The 20,474-nt window shown below is 38.5% G+C and overlaps 1 protein-coding gene across 4 annotated transcripts; it reads left to right on the plus strand.

Annotated features, from left to right (window-relative positions):
• The first annotated feature begins 3,981 nt into the window (after window positions 1-3,981).
• LOC114276903 (WD-40 repeat-containing protein MSI4) lies at window positions 3,982-19,211 on the plus strand. 4 transcript variants are annotated; one of them, XM_082868963.1, is made up of 7 exons: window positions 3,982-4,118; window positions 4,478-4,552; window positions 5,667-5,778; window positions 5,916-5,990; window positions 10,394-10,470; window positions 16,888-16,987; window positions 17,077-19,211. In XM_082868963.1, exons 2-7 carry the CDS (start codon window positions 4,521-4,523, stop codon window positions 17,251-17,253), a joined length of 573 nt encoding a protein of 190 aa, XP_082725089.1. In that variant the 5' UTR covers window positions 3,982-4,118; window positions 4,478-4,520; the 3' UTR covers window positions 17,254-19,211. The 4 variants fall into 4 exon arrangements, with proteins under 4 accessions (XP_082725089.1, XP_082725091.1, XP_082725090.1 ...); XM_082868965.1 differs by lacking the exon at window positions 3,982-4,118 and having other exon boundaries at window positions 4,469-4,552; window positions 5,930-5,990; window positions 17,077-17,437; XM_082868964.1 differs by lacking the exons at window positions 3,982-4,118; window positions 4,478-4,552 and adding an exon at window positions 5,433-5,570.
• Window positions 19,212-20,474: the final 1,263 nt, after the last annotated feature.

Raw genomic sequence — 20,474 nt, forward strand, 5'->3', positions numbered from 1 at the left:
CCAATAAAAAAAAAGAAAAAAGAATATATAATGGAATTATGAGAATAAAGGAGCTCAAAAAATAAATAAATAATAAAATAAAAAAAAGAAAGAAAGAAGAAAAAGAAGCACATATGCTATGCCTAGAAATAAACTCTGCTGGTTATATGGCCCCACAGATTAGTTTCTACAACCTTTTCTTTTGGTTTTGGTGGCAAAGTTTCCCTAACCTTGCCATGTTAACTAGTCAGCATTAATTATTTATGGGAGTTTGCTGGCCTGAATTAACCTGATTCATGACAATTTTGATCTGTTTAAGAGAACCATCAGTTGTGACTTGTGAGTTAGTTTGCTTGTTTGTATCTCTTCACACAAAATTTACACCTTTTTGATGTATCTATTTTGGTAGGTATTGACTGGACATCAAGAGAATGCTGAATTTGCTCTCTCTATGTGTCCTACTGAGCCCTTAGTGCTCTCTGGAGGTTTGTAAATTGTTGTAATTTTCATTGTTCTCTGTGATTTCTATCCAACTCTTGTGCGAATTGTCATCTAGTTATTCACTAACTGAATTATCATTGAAAATAATCCCTTGTATATCAAATTCTGTAAAAACGAAATGGTTTTGTGGTTGGGTTTTTTATGCTTTATGTTCTTATAGACTTTGGAATGTGGAACATAACATAGCTTGTTTATATTATTAACAATCTATAGTCTTTGTCTGAGTTTCAGTTATGCATTTTGAGATTTTTAATACTACATTTTTAGGATTTAACTTTGGACCCCCTATCCACCAAAATTGCCTCCCACTGCTTTTACTTTGAACCCCCACCATAATCCAAAAAATACCCCCTTTTGGACCCCACCCCTTCCACCTAGTGGTGGACATGGGCCAGGATTAAGCTCATATTACATAGTAACACTTGAGAAGTCATTTCCCAAGTCCGGTCTGGTCGGGATCAGGCCTATATTTTATTTCCAAACTCATCTGAAAACAAAATAATAAATCCCAAACCCATCCACATGGCCTGGATTTAATAATATTTTTTTCATGTGTGCTTCTTTAACCTATTGAAGACTCGTAGTTCAATTTTTATAACTAATTTCTTACATAATTACTAATACATTATTTATGTTTATAAAAAATGAAGTTGGTGTAAAAATACAACAATATCTATATTTATAAAAATATATTGTATAAGGCGGGGTAGGTTGGGCTTGAAGCACTCTTCAAAAGTCCGACCCATATTATAATTGGGCTTAACTGGCCCTATGGGCCTAAACCACAATCCGAAGCCCTATAAATTATGGGCACGCTTAACGAACCATCGGGCGATTTCCACCCTTATTGCCACAAACTTACCTCCAGCAACCCCTCTCCTTAACATCACCTTTCCTCCGGCGAACCCTCCCTACCACCGCCCCACCCCCCAACAACCCCCAACCACCCTTAGCTTGACCTTCACCTCCGGCCGTTGCTGCAACCCCAGCCCTCTCCCACCCCCTGCTAGAGGTGGCAAACTCAACCTAAACCTATGAACTCGCCCAATTATACCCATGTAAAACTCGACCAAATCTGCCCAATTGCCATCTCTACCCCCTCCTACCAGCCACCGTTGGAAAGCACTCCATTGAGCGACCCTTATTTGCAAGAATCATGCATACATTTCTAAGTAAGAAACGTGTTTTTATCCAAGATGAGATTGGTGGTGAAAATCAAACAACTCTAGAAGCAATACAAAAAAAGAATTTGAAGTAGATTTGAGCGTAGATCTGAAGCAATTGATTTGAGTAGGAATGGCAACGGGCCGGGGCAGGGCCGGGGATCACACTTCCCGTCCCAGATCCCCAACGGTGGAAATTTCCCCGTCCCCGGCCCCGATCCCCGACGAGACACCTATCACCACCTCCGCCCCCTAACGAGGATCGGGTTTCTCCGACCCCGAAAATTCCCCAGCCAAAAAAAAAAAAAAAATTCAGCTCCAGATCTGATATTCAACAACACTGAAAGACCGTCTTTCAGTCTCGCCTAATTTCTTGAAGCTCAATGGCAACTTCGTATTACCAGTTGTGGTCTTCGTCGCTTCCATGCCATGATAGCATTCATCTAGAATGTTGTGTATGTTAAGGTCTTGGATGTTCTCCATTTAGACATAATAAAAAAGCAAATGAAAAAATTAAAAATTAAAAAGCAAATGATAACATGAGGCTACTGCAGATTGGTTTTGTTGAAGAAAATGGGTTCAGTATCTACAGACATTCAGTCTGCAAATGAGGCTGCTGCTCAAGATAGCAGCTTGGAGAACACTGAGATAGAGCGCAGCAAAGTCGGAATCATGTGAGCCCTTGTTCAAAGAGAGAGAGCACGAGCAGAGGTAGCTGTGTTTGTGAATGTTCAATCAAACCCTACACACACATATATTATATATATAAACAGGGGCAAAATAGTAATTTTATGTCGGGGGCAAACGGGGCGGGGATCGGGGCTGAGGCTAAAACATGTATCCCCGTCCCCGGCCCGAATATCATCGGGGATTCAATTTTTAATACCATCCCCAGCTCGTCGGGGGTATTTTTCGTAGAATGACCGCTCAATTCGGGATCGGGAGATCGGGTTCCCGTCGGGTTGGGTTCCGATTGCCATCTCTAGATTTGAGAGAAGGAAAAAAAAAAAAAATGATTTTCTTTTTCAAAATTAGATATGCGGTTGAAGAAGGAGAAGAGGTAGTAGTAGAAGAAGAAGAAGGATGGCATACCTTTCGAAGAAGATGAAGTGAAACGAGACCGAGAGAGAAGTCGAAGCAACCATAGTTTTTCGAATCAACCAGTCTTTGAAGAGAGAGAAGACGAAAGAGTTGCCACACTATATTTGGGGTGATTATTTCGTACTCTCAGAGTATAGACACGTGGTGCTCCATAAGGTTTTGATTGGTGGAGAAGGGTAGGAGCCCACAATTTATGTTGGGGATGGAGGAACAACATGAGGTTAAGTAATTGGTGATTGGCTTGGAGTATGGCTATGTGGTGTTCCGGAAGTATTATATAATTTCCCCTATATTTGATGTGTTTATCTTTCTTTTTTTCTTTTTTTCTTTTTTTATATTTTATTGACCTAGTTTGTGGTCATGGACTTCATTTAAAAAGTTCATTGGGCCTATAGTTGGTCTTAGCTTGCAGATTCAAAGAACATTGGATACTATTGTATTGCAATCGAAGTCCATTAAAAAGAAAGAACACGCATATTATATAAAAAATATATAAATCAATAAAATAATGAACTTTGATATATTTGAATAAAGCCAAAAAAAAATATTTGTATTTTTTTATTATCTTACATTATATTATATTATATATATAAAGGTTTCCCGGGCACTCCCAACTTAAGAAACTTTTATCTACACATGCTCCTCCATTCCTGCTTCCTGCAACCAAGGTATGACCCCCCATCCATCATCACGAAGCCCTCCACCACGTAACCCCCTTCCACCTTTGTGATGCCCTTGACAAACGAGGGTGAGGGTGGCTAAGTAGGTAGTGAGAATGTGTGTGTGGGAGAGAGAGAGAGAGAGAGAGAGAGAGAGAGAGGAAGGGGGGTTGCGATGGACGGGTGGCGGGGAAGGGCGGGTGAGGGTAAGGAGGGTTTGGGAAGGGTCACTAGAGCTGGGATGGGCAAGGAGAGCACTGGCCGGAGCTGGCCACTCCCAACTTAGTCTTTAGTGAACATTTTTATTAATTTTTTTACTGTTTATGTCTTTCTAGTCTTAAAAAAAAAAATTAAAAAAAAAATGTAAAAAACATATACTTTTTGCCAATGCCATACACATCAACCTTTTTTTTTTTTTTTTTTTAAACTTCATCTTAGAAAAGCAAAAAAGCTACTGAAAAAACATTTTCCAAACTAGTCCTTGATCTACATATTGAGTTTTAAATTAGTTGAGTTTTATGGCAGGGAAGGACAAGTCTGTTGTCTTGTGGAGTATTCATGATCATGTATTGACATTGACATCAGATCCATCCACCAAGCCTACAGGATCTGACGGATCAATCATTAAAACTACTGATAACATTTCTATTGGGCCACATGGAATCTTCCAGGGGCATGAGGACACAGTTGAAGATGTGCAGTTCTGTCCATCGAGGTAAGTTTATGGTCTTAGTCAGATTGCTGCAGTCATCTAGTTGCGCTCTCTCTCTCTCGCTCTCTCTCTATACTTCAGTTATGGGCTATAACAGTATCATGTCTTGTGAGAAGTATGCTAATCAGTGCATTAGACTTGATTTCTGTTTCTAAGATCCTATCATTGACATTTTTCATCTTGACATCACATTTAGTAGCAACGGCACTCATTGATAAATATTCCTGGGAAAAAAAAGGGAGAAATTAATCTCAATTCACCCAAAATTTTCTTCTGTATCATTGTAGCATGTGATCTAGTTTCTTAGGTTTTTGATGGGGACTCTCTTTCTGACGTTTGTCCAACTTTGATGAAGTGCACAGGAGTTTTGTAGCGTAGGAGATGATTCTTTTCTAATATTATGGGATGCATGAGTTGGCACTAGCCCAGTTTTTAAGGTCAGGAGCTTCCCACTTTTTGTTGCTTGGTAATTTACTGTTTCTTTTGTATAATGTAACTCACTGTATTCATGAAAAGTGGAAAACACATAATCCACAGAGTTTAAACTTGCTAGATATGGCTGTCTGTATAGATGGGTGGATTGTGTCCTTGGCACAAAGCATTAATCCATCTATTGAATACTGCTCGATGATTACACTCTGCTATTGCTGGCAAATATATGTTGAACAAGGGATAATTTTTGATGAAATTTAATGTCTCAACATATGTAAATAAGTAGGAGTACCACATATATTTAGGTAATTATGTTCTGTGTTCAGTCTATCATGCTGTTACTTCCATTTCCTCAGTGTTTGAGAAACAATTGTGGATTGCTTTCCTCAAATTGTCTGTATCAATCTCATGGAGTTGTGCTTGTAATATTTCCCGTAATTGGGAGTGGAGCAGGGTTACTCAGTCTCTTTATACTTAGTCTTATATTTAGGAGTTACAAAATGATTTTGGTCTGGAATTTAAGTTATTTGGTTCCTGCATTAATGTGCTAATTATCAGAACAAGTCTGACAACTCTTCTTTTCCTGTAAAAATTCATTGTATATTAGTGTCTTTTGTTACTTAATTTTATTTTTTCTTATTTCTTTTCCTGTTCGAGAATCGAGAGTAATTGGCTGGGAGGCAGTATTGTGGATTAAAATTTCTCCTGAATAACCACTACACTTTTCATATCAGACTGCCTTCATTAGCTATGCAGTGTTCACTTTCCCTGTTGCTATGATTTTTTGAACCATGTTCACCTCTATTAACTCTCTCTCTATCTTTCTGAGATAATCTCACTTTATGTGTGTAATGTTTAGTAAACTATTATTTGTTTGTGATGAATAGGTTAAAAAAGCACACAATGCTGATCTGCACTGTGTTGATTGGAATCCCCATGATGAAAACCTTATAATAACTGGGCATATTCTTATTCCTCTTACTTTTTTGTACATTTAACCGGACCATGGAATTTAAAGCCGGGGTATGTGATATATCTTGATTTAGTACTTATTTTCTGCATGAAATTGGATTTGTGATAGTTTTTAGGTCCTTTTGTTATTCTACAATGTCATTTCAGGTCTGCAGGAAATTCTGTTTGCATGTTTGATCGCCAGAATCTGACTTCTGATGGAGCAGGGTTGTCCGTTTATAAGTTCGAAGGTCATAAAGCTGCTGTTCTGTGTGTGCAGGTCTTAAACAAGTTTCTTCTATTGTTCATTTCATTTTTCATTTTTGTTTCTTTTCACTGCACAGTACATGTATAGCAAACTGTGCTACTATACAAACATTGTTTATTTTTTACACGAACTTTCAATTCATTTTACAGTGGTCACTGGACAGGTCATCTGTCTTTGGAAGTTCTGTGGAGGATGGTTTCTTGAATATTTGGGATTACGAAAAGGTGTTGGATATACTTCTACCCTCACTATTACCCCCTTCTCTCTCAGTCTATAGCGCAAGTGCATGTGGTAATGACAATGAGTAAATTCACTGGTCATCTCACAGACCAGAATGCCTGTAAATCAGCTCCAAGAAAGTTTAACATGCATTGATTAGGCTATTTTCCAACTGATTTTTTTGAAACCCTACATGTCATTGTTATTTTTAATGTCTTGTGCGGACTGTTATTTGTTAGCGGTGAGGATACATTCTGTAGGTTCTTGTGCAAAATATCATTAAGGAATTCTTTTGTCAAACACATCTTCAAAGAATGATCCAAGCAGAAAAAGGAAAGATTTTCAGTTATAGTTACATGCATATATATTCCAATAAATTTTAGTCACATCTACCAATGGACATTTGAAATTAAGAAACCATTGTTTTCTGCCCCCCTCCTATGCTGTGCCTCAGAGCATTTCATCATAGTCTCGTATGAGTGTAACCTTAACACTATGTTTGTGTTAAAATCCACCTACTCTCCACCTACTTCACCCACTTAAACCTACTCCACTAAACCTAACCCACTACACCACTACCACCTCACCTACTCCACTAAACCTAACCCACTACACCACTACCACCTCCACTTCACCTACTCCTTACCTACTACACACTCACCCTCTTCTATATATATAGGAATCATGAATCATTGTAATAGATATCAATATAAATCAATCAATAATACAATTCTCTATTTCTCTTTATACATTAAATTTCTACATGGTATCAGAGCAAGGTTAAGCACTTAGTATTTTTCGTTTCACCGGCGGGCGGCAACCTCGCCTTGGCCGCCCGCCGGACCTCAACCTATTCCGCTTATTTTCTACACATACCTTCCCATCACTGCCTAAATCCTCTCTCTTGAGGCCAATGTGAATTCCTCTTCTTCATAATCTGCACTAACTGTGGCATCTTTTCCTGGGGCAAACTCTGCAACCCAACACTCAATCTATGCTTCTCCTCCATGCTCATTTGCCTCTTGTTAGGATCCTTCGCCTTCGGCTTTGGTTTGGGCTTCGCCACAGCCTTGAGCTTCACTGCAGCTTTCAGCTTCACGGCAGCCTTCGGTTTCACAGCAGCTTTTGGCTTCGCAGCTGGCTTGGCCTTTGCCGCTGGCTTGGGCTTCACAGCGGCTTTAGCTTTTGGCGCAGCAGCTTTTGTCTTAGCCGGAGCCTTCTTTTCCTTTTTCGCTTTTACAGCCTTCGGCTTTGCAGCAGCCTTCGGCTTTGCTTCCCTCTGGTGGCTCCCCAGGTTCCACCTGAGCTGCATGATTCATTTATAGCTGCAATTGATAAGGGAAGTATTAGAACAATGCCCAATAGAAGTATGCCAGCTGCTCCGTACCCTACTCCTGGAGCACTATTAATAGGTGATGCTTTCAACATGCGTCATCCTTTAACTGGTAGAGGAATGACTGGAGCCCTGTATAAGGTGTTTTGTGCATCTCCTGATCAAGCAAGGAAGGAAATGCGTGAAGCATGTTTTGATTATTTGAGCCTTGGAGGTGTGTGTTCAACAGGACCAGTGGCTTTACTCTCTGGTCTAAATCCTAGCCCATTGAGCTTGATACTCCATTTCTTTGCTATAGCCATATATGGTGTTGGCCGTCTCTTGCTACCATTTCCTTCCCCTAAGCGCCTGTGGATAGCAGCTAGATTATTTTTGGGTGCATCGAGATTATTTTTGGGTGCATCGGCTATCATTTTTCCCCTCTTTCTCTCACATGGGCTTGTCCCCTCTCTCTCCTCCGTTTGATTTCAAAATCCATTATTTTTATTTATTTTCTCCAAACCACTTTCCTTATTTTCCCCATCTTTCATTTTGATTTCAAATATATTTTTATTATTTCTTTCTTTATTTTTCTTTCACATTATTTTTTAATCTTTTTCAAATTCCATTCATACCATATAGCTTTGCACACCAAACCATCTTTTATTCATCTCAGGGATCAACCCCGATCACAATTTTAACACAAAAAAAAAAAAAAAAAAACAACCACAACAACACAAACCACAACACCACAAGATTTGTTTTCTTTTCTGCAGACGGCCACCCACCGACCTCACTTTTTCGCCTATTCCGCCGGTCTTTTCTTCTTGCCTCCGTCCTAGGCGGCCCTTGACGGTGTTGCCTCCGTGTTTCCCACTCCACTGGGCACGATCACTCCACCCTGCTCCTCCACTACAGCATATGGCGGACCTCCAAATCGGAACATAACGGTGGTCTTCCGCTTCAGCTCCTTATTTTCCGCCTTTAGCACACTTATCTCTGCTCGCGCATCCTTATACATGCGTTGGAGCAGAGCCAGTTGGGCGTTTAACTGCTGCACCTCATTTGTCCTACTCTGCAGCCGGTGCGACAAGTTTGTGACCGCAGTCATAGTTTCAACACAGGACTTCAATGTGTACTGATTAGCTTCAATATCCGTTTGCACTGCCATTTTTTGCTCCACCGACCGCATCGGAAAGTTCAACGGAGCAAAACCAGAGGTGTTTGGTTGAGGTTCACAGGCCACCGCACCAGTTATCTCTCTTGTTGACTCGTTGAGGTCGGGAAAGAGAGTGAGCAGACCACGGGAAGAAGAGGCTATGTTCTGGGTAGCTGAACGGGAAGAAGAAGCCATGTTTTTGGGTTGCTGAGTGTTTCAGAGAAGGGTTGGTTACAGAATGTTACAGAGAACGAAGAGGTTTCAACTGGTTTGTTATGCTTCCAAGCCTCAGACTTCGCTTTGGTTTATAAAGACAGAGACGACGAGGCCGACACGCGCTCTGTCAATCACGTGCATCGCCGCGTGTCAGGCGCCCCTTTTGATGGCTCGACGCTTTCTGTCGGGCACGTCTTTTGATGAAGTGGGCGCGCCTTTTGATGGCACGCCTTTTGAAAGATTGGGCACACCTTTTGAGGGTGCGACTTTTTAAGGGTCCGACAAGACTGTAAACTGTCCCGACATTGATTCCGGTTAGCTCCTTCATGGGTCCGACAAGACTCTGTAAACTGTCCCGACATTGATTCCGGTTAGTTTCTACAAGGGTCCAGCAAGACTCCGTAAACTGTCACCACAACTGTCACAACATTGTCTGCTACAACGGTCCGACATGACCCCATAAACTGTCTTCTACATCGGTCTGACACCGCCATCCAGTGTCCTCTACACCGTTATGACACCACCATACAGTGTCCTCTACATGGTTATGACACCCCCATACAGTGTCCTCTACAACGTTATGACACCACCATCCAGTGTCTTCACCAATGGTCTGACACGACCATACAGTGTCTCTTATCCTCTTTTATTTTTATGTATTTTCTTGTTTTGTTACTCTCTCCAAACTCAAGTTGGTTAGTTCCTATCCCCCTTGAGTTTGCGGGGGGCTGTTAAAATCCACCTACTCTCCACCTACTTCACCCACTTAAACCTACTCCACTAAACCTAACCCACTACACCACTACCACCTCACCTACTCCACTAAACCTAACCCACTACACCACTACCACCTCCACTTCACCTACTCCTTACCTACTACACACTCACCCTCTTCTATATATAGGAATCATGAATCATTGTAATAGATATCAATATAAATCAATCAATAATACAATTCTCTATTTCTCTTTATACATTAAATTTCTACAGTTTGGCTATCTAGGAGAGAAGAAAACAAATGATTTGTTAAGTTTGGAGAGGAGAAAAGAAAAGAAATTATCTCCCTTTTGTTTGGTTGAGCTGGAGAGAAAATATAGTTGTTTCTCTTCAATTTTGTTTGGATAGATTACATAAAAGAAAAGAAAAGGAACTTACACGTTATATTACCAAAATAACCTTATATTTTTTTATTTCTTTAGTTCCTAGCTGGATAATTTTGGTATTATATAAAATTAGTAATCATCTCGTTCCTTTTTTCTCCCAATCTCTCCAATTTTGGAGAGATTAAAAAAATGGGCTGTTAGAGAAATCAATTTCTCTCCATTTCTTTCTTTTCTTTTTTTTTGATAAATTTTATTAAGAAAAACATCAAGATGATGCAAACATTATAGTCTTTGCCAAAAATAGCCAAAACAGGTGATTAGGACCAAGAGAAATTGATTTTTTTTTTTTTTTTTTTTTTTTTAATTCTCTCTCCAAATCACTCAATCCAAACAGGCTCTAAGGCTGATATAGGTGTAATATTTTCATACTAATGTTTACTGTTGAAAAGTCTTCTGTCTTTGGGTTGTATTACATTTATTTCAATAATGGAACAACCTACTTGTAAATAGATTGGGTTACCATTTTGTAACTGTTAATGCTTGTGAAGTTTCTTCCATATTCTTTTTCTTTTTGTCTGTGTAAATAAAATAAGTACTTCTGACTACATCCTCTTGCAGGTTGGTAAAAAGAATGAAAATGGAGCGAGAACACCAAATTCTTGTTCTGGATTGTTTTTCCAGCATGCTGGGCACAGGTTTGAAACTGATTACCTCTGCAACTTAATTAACAAAGCCTTCTCCCAAATAATTGGTGTTTTCTCTTTCTGAAATCTTTTGGTTCCACTGTGCAAAGACACTTTATTTTCTAGTTGGTGATGCCATTGTGTCTTCTTCTGATGACTTGGTCATCTGTTTTTCTTTGTTGCGCCTTTTAATTATGCCATTGGTCCATTTTGATTGCATTGAGATCTCCCCGCTGCTTATCTTTCTGTGGATATTCTTTTATTTTTTAATTTTTTTTCAGCAATGTAGACAACATAAAAAGGAAAGATGAACAAAAATTTGGAAGAAAAATGAATGGATGGCTTAATTCCACCCTGAGTTTTTGTTGATTTTGTTGTTTGTGCACGCATGTGCATGCCCTTTTTATTCTATTGGGATAGTTTAATTTGTTATATTCTTGTGTTTTTGGTAGACTGGAAATGTAGTAGTAGTAGTAGTAGTAGTAGTAATAATAATAATAATAATAATAATAATAATAATAAAGAAGAAGAAGAAGACTGAAACTATTGTTTTATTAGCACAGATACAGATTGAAAGATGAATGTTGTTTCTGCAATGTCAATGAATGCTAAATATATATGTAGTGGAAGAACAATTATGTTCAAATTTAATAGGAATAACTCCTTAGGTTCAGATATATCATTCAATCTGTGAGGAGTTTGGCAAGTTTTCTTGAAGTTCTTGAAGAATCCGTTTGATGTGTGTAATGAATCGGCAGAATTGTTTGAGCCAGGCTAGAACTCTGTTTTGGAACTACGGTAGGACACATTAGGTCAATGCACATAATGATTGGGAGTTTCCATGGCAGAAAATATGCTGCAACTTTCATTTGGAACACGAGTCAGTAAGGGAATGAGGTCATGGACAATATGTTTTAAAACAAAATTTTGAGAGATATACTTCTTCAGAAGCAACTAGCAGTGAATGCGACTTTGTTTTGTGGGTTTTTGTGTGGCTCAAATGTGGGCTGGTTATTGCCTATTGTTTTTATTTTTCTTTTTATAAATAAATTAATAATATATGTCGAATCTCATGTCTTGTCATTATGTTATGCTTGGAGCCCTTTAAGTCATTCTTTGTGTTAACATATTAATATAATTGTTAATATAATGTGTTAATATATTATAGTATGTATATAATAGGATTCCTTTAATATATTATAGTATGTATATAATAGGATTCCTTGTCCCTGCTTTCGGTCGCCCGCCTTCTTTTGGCCTCCTTTTTCTTATTATATTGAATTATATCATAATGATGTTTTGTATCCAACTCCTATATTATGGAGCCTCTATTTGGTTTCTAAATACAGTTTCAATTACAGAGAGTTCTCTTTCAATATCACTCTCTCAACTCTCTCTAACTTGTTTTACATGGTATCAGAGCACAGGTGTTTTTCCTAATCTCTGCATCACATTTTCTTTTCTTGGCAGATTGTTGCGTACCTCGTCCTTACCTAATATACAAATTGGACCACACCAGCACCTTCGTCTCTTCACGACGAAGCCAACGCCACCAGATTCATCATCATCTGAAGTCTCACGCGCCTCCACGGCCGCCAGAACATTAGGCAACGCGCTTCCTCGTTTCAGACGCGCTCTACGCGCCTCCTACACTGTCCGGTGCTATTGTGCGCCACGGCCTCATCTGCTAACGTGAGCCGCGTGTTTCTGACGTTAGCCGACGTCAGCCCTGGCTGCTTCCGTGCGCCGCGTGTTTCTCACCTGCTAACGTGCGTCGCGCAACTCTATGCTAACGTGCGCCGCGTCTGTGACATCAGCCCTGCATCATCCTTGTTTGACCAAATTCGTTGACTAATCCATTTTCTGCCTTTCTGGTCATATTTTTGGTCCGTTCACTCCTTTTCTGATTGATTTTGACCATCTGAATTCACTGGTAACCTCGGTTTTTTCAGATTCTACCTCAATTGTGCTATTTTTCTCTCATGGATCGCCTAGACTCCTGTAACCAACCTATTTCCGTTATTCTTGACGGGACTAATTATGTCCTATGGGCACAAGCTATGTCTGGCTTCCTCAAAGGAAAGAAACTTTGGCACATCATCACTGGAGATGTGTGCAAACCCGTTCAAGGGACCACGGATTCCGTTGCCACGGACTCCGCTGCCAAATATGTCGACTGACTGGAAGATTGGGATAATAAAAACTATCAGATCATCACTTGGTTTTGCAATACTTCTATTACATCTATCAGCCTTCAGTTTGGTCAGTTCCAACTTGACTCTGCTTCCTCTCCTGCCAAAGCCATCTGGGATTTTTTACAAGAACGTTATCAGACTACTGGCCTTGCTCACCAATATCAGCTTCTGAGTCATCTTCACCGTATGCGCCAAGAAACAACTCAGAACATTAATGATTTCCTCTTCCAAATGTATTATGTCTGGGATCAGCTCGCTCTTTCTGAACCTCCTCCATGGGATTGTACTAAGGATGCTGCCTTGTTTACTACTTACCGTGACCAACAGCGCTTGGTTCAGTTTCTCATGGCTCTCACTCCCTGATTTGAGCCAGTACGCGCATCTCTCCTTCATCGCACTCCTTTACCACCCTTGAGCAAGCAATTTCTGAACTCCTGTCAGAGGAAACCAGATTTGGTATTCTCCATCCGCACCCTGTGGACTCTGTTCTTGCCATTCCCCAGATTCGAAGTTCTCCTTCCTCACCTTCACCACAGAATCAGATTCGAAGTTCTCCTTTTCCACCTTCACCACAGAAGTCCAATGCCTGCAACCGCAATCTTTCGTCAACTCATCTTCTGGTTAATTGTCCAGTTCGTCTTTGTCGATTTTGCAACAAGACTGGCCCTGGTCATCTCCAGCAAGATTGCTTCCGCAATCCCGCCCGTGCCTCTCGCAATGGTCTTTCCACCGGGAATTTTTCTCGCAGCCACTCTCACCGTTCTGGGACTCCGTTTAAACCAATGCCTGCTCAACGCACTGCTGTTGCTGCCTCAGAGGATTTACCTTCCTCTGTTCCTATAGACCCTTCCACTCCAGTCTTCTCTCAAACTGATGTCGAAGCCATGTTTCAACATTTTTGGCAGAATTTCGGTACTCCTCCATCTACTGCTTTATCTACCACCGCAGGTAACTCTTATTGGTACTTTGACTCCGCTTGTTGTAATCACATGACCTTTGACCCTATTATTTTTACTCCTCTCTCTTCTACTCCTCATGTTCCTTCTATCCATACTGCTGATGGGTCTCTTCTGTCTGTAAGTCATGTTGGTTCTATTTCAACCTCTCACTTATCTTTATCCCATGTCTATCTTTTGCCTGCTCTTACTTTAAATCTTATCTCCATTAGTCAATTATGTGAGCATGGTCTAATTGTTACTTTTTCCCGTACTGGTTGTACACCATTTGATCTCATTCATTCTGATATTTGGGGACCCTCTCCTACTCCTACTATGGGAGGCGCACGCTATTTTGTTGTTTTTATAGATGATTTTTCTCGTTTTACATGGTTGTTTTATGAAAAATTGCTCTGAGCTCAAACAACTTTATTACAATTTTGCTGCCATGGTTAAAACACAATTTTCTAAAAATATTAAGCTTTTTCACTCCGACAATGCCATGGAATATAAAGATTTTGACTTTCTTTCCTTTCTTCAGCGTCATAGTACTCAACCTCATCATTCCTGTCCCGGTACGTCTCAACAAAATGGACGTGTTGAACGGAAACATCGACATATCCTTGACACTACTCGAGCTCTCTTTCTGTCTTCCTCTTGTCCGGAACATTTTTGAGGAGAGGCAGCTCTCACTGCTGCTTACACTATCAATTGTATCCCTACATCTGTCATTCATAATCACACTCCTTATGAGCGTCTGCATGGCACCCGTCCCCCTTACATCAACCTTAGGGTCTTTGGATCTGCCTGTTTTGTTCTTCTCCAACCTCATGAACGTACCAAACTTGAACCACGTTCTCGCCTTTGTTGCTTCTTAGGGTATGGTATTGAACACAAGGGGTATCGTTGTTGGGATCCTCTCTCCCAGCGACTCCGTATCTCTCGTCATGTAGTCTTTTGGAAACACAAAATGTTTTCCTCTCTCTCTCTCTTCCGTTTGTCCGTTTCCTCATCCTCTCTGTTTTTTACTGACCCTTCCACGGATCTGTTCTCTGATGAGCTTACCCCACCACCCTTGCCAGCCTCTCTTGAGTTCTCTGATGAGCTTACTCCACCGCCCCTACCAGCCTCTCTCGCGCCTGCCTTGCCTACTGGTCTGTCCCATGCACCTGCTACCTCTGATGGTCCTGCTCTTGCTCCCTCGGGCTCCTCCCCTCCTGGTGAGTCTCTCCCTCTGGCTCCTCCTGCCTCTACTCGCCCACACCGGGTAACCCAACCTTCTACTCGTCTTCGTGACTTTATTGTTGGTTCTACTGCTTTTTCTACTTATGAACTGACCTCCTATCGTGAGGCTCGCTCTAATCCTCTTTGGCAGCAAGCTATGACTGATGAATTGCAGGCTTTAGACAAAACTCACACTTGGGACATTGTTGATCTTCCTCCTGGCAAGACTGCCATTGGTTGCAAATGGGTCTACAAAATCAAAACTTGTTCTGATGGATCTATTGAGCGCTACAAAGCCCGCCTTGTTGCCAAAGGCTTCAACCAAGAATATGGTATTGACTATGAGGAGACCTTTGCTCCTGTTGCTCGTCTCACCTCTGTTCGCAGCCTGATTGCGGTTGCTACCACTTGACACTGGGATTTTTATCAAATGGACGTGAAAAATGCTTTCCTTAATGGTGTTCTTCTTGAGGAGGTCTACATGCAACCTCCCCCTGGGTCTACTTATCCACCTCATAAAGTCTGCAAACTTCAACGTGCTTTATATGGTCTCAAACAAGTTCCGCGCGCTTGGTTTGCCAAGTTCAGCTCTACTATTCATGACTGTGGTTTCACCTCCAGTTCTTATGATACTGCTCTTTTTATTCGGAACACTGCTCAAGGGACCACCTTGCTTCTTCTTTATGTGGATGATATGATTATCACCGGTGACGATCTTGATGGTATTCTATGCCTTAAACAGTTTCTTAGCCATCATTTCGAGATGAAAGATTTTGGTCCTCTCAGCTATTTCTTGAGTCTTGAAATCTTTCATGATTCCACGGGATCTTTTCTCTCTCAGGCTAAGTATATCTCTGATCTTCTCACCCGCGCTGGTCTTACGGATTGCAAGACTGCCTCCACTCCCCTGGAGCCTCAAAGTCGTCTTACACCTCTTGATGGCACTCTTCTCTCTGATGCTACCCTATATCGTCAGCTGGTTGGCAGCCTTGTCTATCTCGCTGTTACTCGTCCTGATATTGCCTATGCCGTTCATATTGTCAGCCAGTTTATGTCAGCTCCTCGTACCCCTCATTATGCTGCATTAGTTCGTATCCTTCGTTATCTCAAAGGTACTTTGTTTCATGGACTTCATTATTCCGCCCGCTCCTCTCTCCAGCTTCGTGCTTTTTCCGATGTTGATTGGGCTGGGGATCCTACTGACCGGCGCTCTACTACCGGGTTCTGCTTTTTCTTGGGTGATTCTCTTATTTCTTGGCATAGCAAGAAACAATCTCTTACTGCTCGCTCCAGTACCGAGGCCGAATATCGTGCTCTTGCTGATACTACTCAGGAGCTTCTCTGGCTTCGTTGGCTTCTTGCTGACATGGGTGTTTCCCCCTCTGGCGCTACTGCCCTCTTTTATGACAATCAAAGTGCTCTTCAAATTGCTCACAATGATGTGTTTCATGATCGCACCAAGCACATTGAGATTGACTGTCATTTTATTCGTCAACACGTCACTCGTGGTACTGTCCATCTCCATCCAATCTCCTCTGCTGATCAACCTGTTGATATTTTCACCAAAGCTCATTCTCCTGGCCGCTTCGTTGAACTTGTTTCCAAACTCCAGTTGGTTGATGTTTGTCCTCCTTGAGTTTGAGGGGGGCTGTTAACATATTAATATAATTGTTAATATAATATGTTAATATATTATAGTATGTATATAATAGGATTCCTTTAATATATTATAGTATGTATATAACAGGATTCCTTGTCCCTGCTTTCGGTCGCCCGCCTTCTTTCGGCCTCCTTTTCCTTATTATATTGAATTATATCATAATGATGTTTTGTATCCAGCTCCTATATTATAGAGCCTCTATTTGGTTTCTAAATACAGTTTCAATTACAGAGAGTTCTCTTTCAATATCACTCTCTCAACTCTCTCTCAACTTGTTTTACACTTTGCATGGATCGATTGATTGATCTGATAATTGTGTAGTTTGTTCAAGGTTTTGGTTGCTAGAAGGCTTCTGTTCGTTTTATGCATCTTGCTTTTACTCCATAATGATTAAGTCGTTTGTTTATGCATCCAGGGACAAAGTAGTTGACTTCCACTGGAATGCAGCTGATCCATGGACAGTTGTTAGTGTATCTGATGACTGTGATACCTCAGGCGGAGGTGGAACGCTACAGGTATCAGGGTGTTCCTCGTCATCCCTTTTTCTTGACATCTAGATTTCAACTTGTAGATGTACTAACTGGTATTACATTGTTCTCTGCAGATATGGCACATGAACGATTTGATTTACAGTCCTGAAGAGGACGCCTTGGCTGAGCTCGAGAAGTTTAAATCACATGTGGTCGATTGTGCTTCCAAGTCTGGGGCTTTTCCCAAATTAAGGCAAAATAATAACCTATTTCTCAAAGTAGGTTTAGATTGGACGGAATTTCCAAACTAAGTTACAACGCGGATACAAATCACACTTTCACCGTTTTTGTGCCCTTCCCGCTGAAAATTTATAAAATCTTAAAAGTTTGGTTACAAACCACGTTTTTAATTAAGAAAACGTGGTTACAAATCATATTTTTAAGAAAATTTAATTTATACATAAAACGTGGTTGGGAACCACGCTTCTAAGTAAATTTTTTTTTTTCAAAAAACGTGGTTGCGAACCACGCTTTTACTGTAGACCAAAGAAAGCGTAGATGATAACCACGCTTCTGACTAAAATGTAAAAACGTGTTTTCAAAATACGTTTTCAATAATACATCAAAACCAGCACTCACTCTTCTCTCACACACACACCCTCTTTCTCTCTTTCACACACTCACATATATAATTTTTAATATATATAAATTTTATTATCAATATTAAATATATATAATAATAATTTTTATAATTTTTGTAAATATAAATTATTTTTATATAATTTTTATCTTTCGAGTGATTAGAAATAATTTTTTACAAATTAAATTAAAACAACCATACGTATCTATATAACTTGTCCAAAAGTTAAAATGATAATTATTTTTTACCCTTAAATGATAATTATTTTTTATTTTTTATTTCTTAACTAAATTAATTTTAAATTTTTTTTAAAAAAAATTTAAAAATCAAACCATATATAGCCTAAAAATCTTTTGATAAGTCATTTTTTACGTTGGTAACTTAATTAATAATTTTTTAATTTTATGATATTTTTATCATCTGAGACATGTTTGGTAACTATTTTGTTTTCAGTTTTCAATTTATATTTATAAAAATTTAAAAACTATCATAAAAATTTGTTTCATAATTTTTTTAGTTTATAAATGGTTGTCTTAATTTGTAAATTTGAGAAAAAAACGTAAATTCAAAAAACGAGTTTACGTTGGTTTTAAACAAAAATTTAAAAATTTTACTAACAAATTTTTTTTTAATTAATTTTTTTTTCAAATAACTTTTTTTTTCAATTAATTTTTTGTTCCAATTAATTTTATTTTATTTTCAATGAATTTTTTTTTTAAAGGTGAGGGGGGAACTGTCATAAACATAAATCTCAGGGGGTGTCAGTGTAATTTATTTAAATAAAAAAAATAAATTTTAAGAATTAAAGTTATTATAAATTACTATTATATATATTTAATATTGGTCTCAATTTTATAAAATAAATTTTATATATATTAAAAATTATATATGGGAGTGTGTGTGTGTATGGCAGAGAAAGAGAGAGAGAGAGCGAGTGAGTGTGTGAGAAAGAAGAGTGAGTGTTGTATTATTGAAAACATGTTTTTACATTTTGATTAAAAGCGTGGTTATCATTCACGTTTTCTTTGGTCAACAGTAAAAGCGTGATTTGCAACCACGTCTTTTGAAAAAAAAAATTTACTTAAAAGCGTGGTTTCTAACCACGCTTTATGTATAAATTAAATTTTTTTAAAAACGTGGTTTGTAATCACGTTTTCTTAATTAAAAGTGTGGTTTGTAACCACGTTTTTAAGATTTTACAAATTTTCCACGAAGGGGCACAAAAACGGTGAAAGCGTGGTTTGTATCCGCATTTTAGCTTAGTTTGAGAATTCCGTCCAAATTAGGTTTACTTTGAAAAATAAGTTGCTATTTTACCTTAATTTGGGAAAAGCCCCTCCAAGTCTTGAATCATACAGAAACAATGTGTATGGAATAGCTGAAGTACTTGTAGTGTTTCCCCCACCCTCAAGGATCAGTGACCAAAAATTTGATTTGATTTATCTGTTTTTGTTGGAAAATTTGACCCAATTGAAAATATTTTAGGTTGTCTACCTTCTGGGCTCTTTGGTATATCTGAGCTTGCCTTTGGAAAAATGTAATGCATGCTACAGTTGTGCACTACTAAAAAAATTAGTCTCAAGACTTTTTGTTATAGTATAGATCGAAGTCGTTTGTTTTCAAGTTAAATATGTGCTTAGTAAATTCCACAATTTTAGGTTAGTCTATATATCAGTTTATTAGTAAATGAGCTTGTTTTGTATCAAAAAGTCGATGTGATAAATTACTAGGATAAGCCTGTATTTAAAATTTTTGCATTTGAATAGAACAAGACTTGGCCTAAACAAGTATTTCAGTATTTTTTAAAATAAATTAATCGCCTCTGCTAGCAGCTGACTGTTGTAATGAACATAGTAGAAGTTTATTTATTTTTATTTTTATTTTTTTTTATTTTAAATTCTGTCTATATATATTTTTTGAGAATTAATTCTGTCTATACTTATATGGACAAATATATAAAATTATTTTTAAAAGCATGGGGTGTGTAGTCTAAAGTCTTGTGCAATAAAATGTAATTTTAATAAGCATATGATAGTTTTTAATTGAATTATGTGTATATATCTGAATGAGCATAATTATTTTTTAAAGTATGTTACAGTATCATATTAACTAAATACTTCGTTTGATAAAAAATTAATTATTGAATTGGAGGAGAAAATTAAAAAATGATTTTAATTATATAATTTGTTTATAATTAAAGTAGGGGTGATTATGAATCCATCTAATCTGCCCAACCTAATTGATTTTGGACTGATCTGTGTTTTTTAGTGAATGCATGCAGATAAAATATTTTAAAATCTGTGAATATGGTTCAAATGATGAATCAACTATCCTGCATCCGTACGAACCCGATCCACCCATAGATGAAGTTTTAAAAAAACAGCAATGCTACAGGCCCCCAGTGACCCCCCCCAGTGCCACGTGTCGGCCTGGGATTGGTTGAAAACTTTAAAAAAAAAAAATATTGTTTTTTTGACCAATGGGAAGGGACTCCCAGCACCCCCACTGGCAGTCCGAAGCTTTATTCTTAAAAAAATAAATAAATAAATAAAAATACCAACAAGTAACAACATAGAGTAGAAATAATAAAATATATATATTTTTATAAAAATAAAATAATACCTTAAAAATATGCATGTGTGATTCCATGATCTATTATTGACAAATAATATATATTTTTTTAGATTACTAGTTATTGGATAGTGTAACGGTTATGAATTATAATTCAAAAAAATGTCCAAAATTTGTAAAGTTTAAACTACCAAATCGATTGCATCCATCCGCTAACCCGCACAACTTGCTTAATCCGTATCCACCAAACCAACAGACAGATGCATACTGATTTTCATCAAAGACAAATCCTAGAACCGAAGTGTGAATGTCTATATGAAT

This window comes from Camellia sinensis, chromosome 5, assembly GCF_055761805.1.
Source record: "Camellia sinensis isolate YWXY chromosome 5, ASM5576180v1, whole genome shotgun sequence".
Taxonomy (NCBI): Eukaryota; Viridiplantae; Streptophyta; class Magnoliopsida; order Ericales; family Theaceae; genus Camellia; species Camellia sinensis.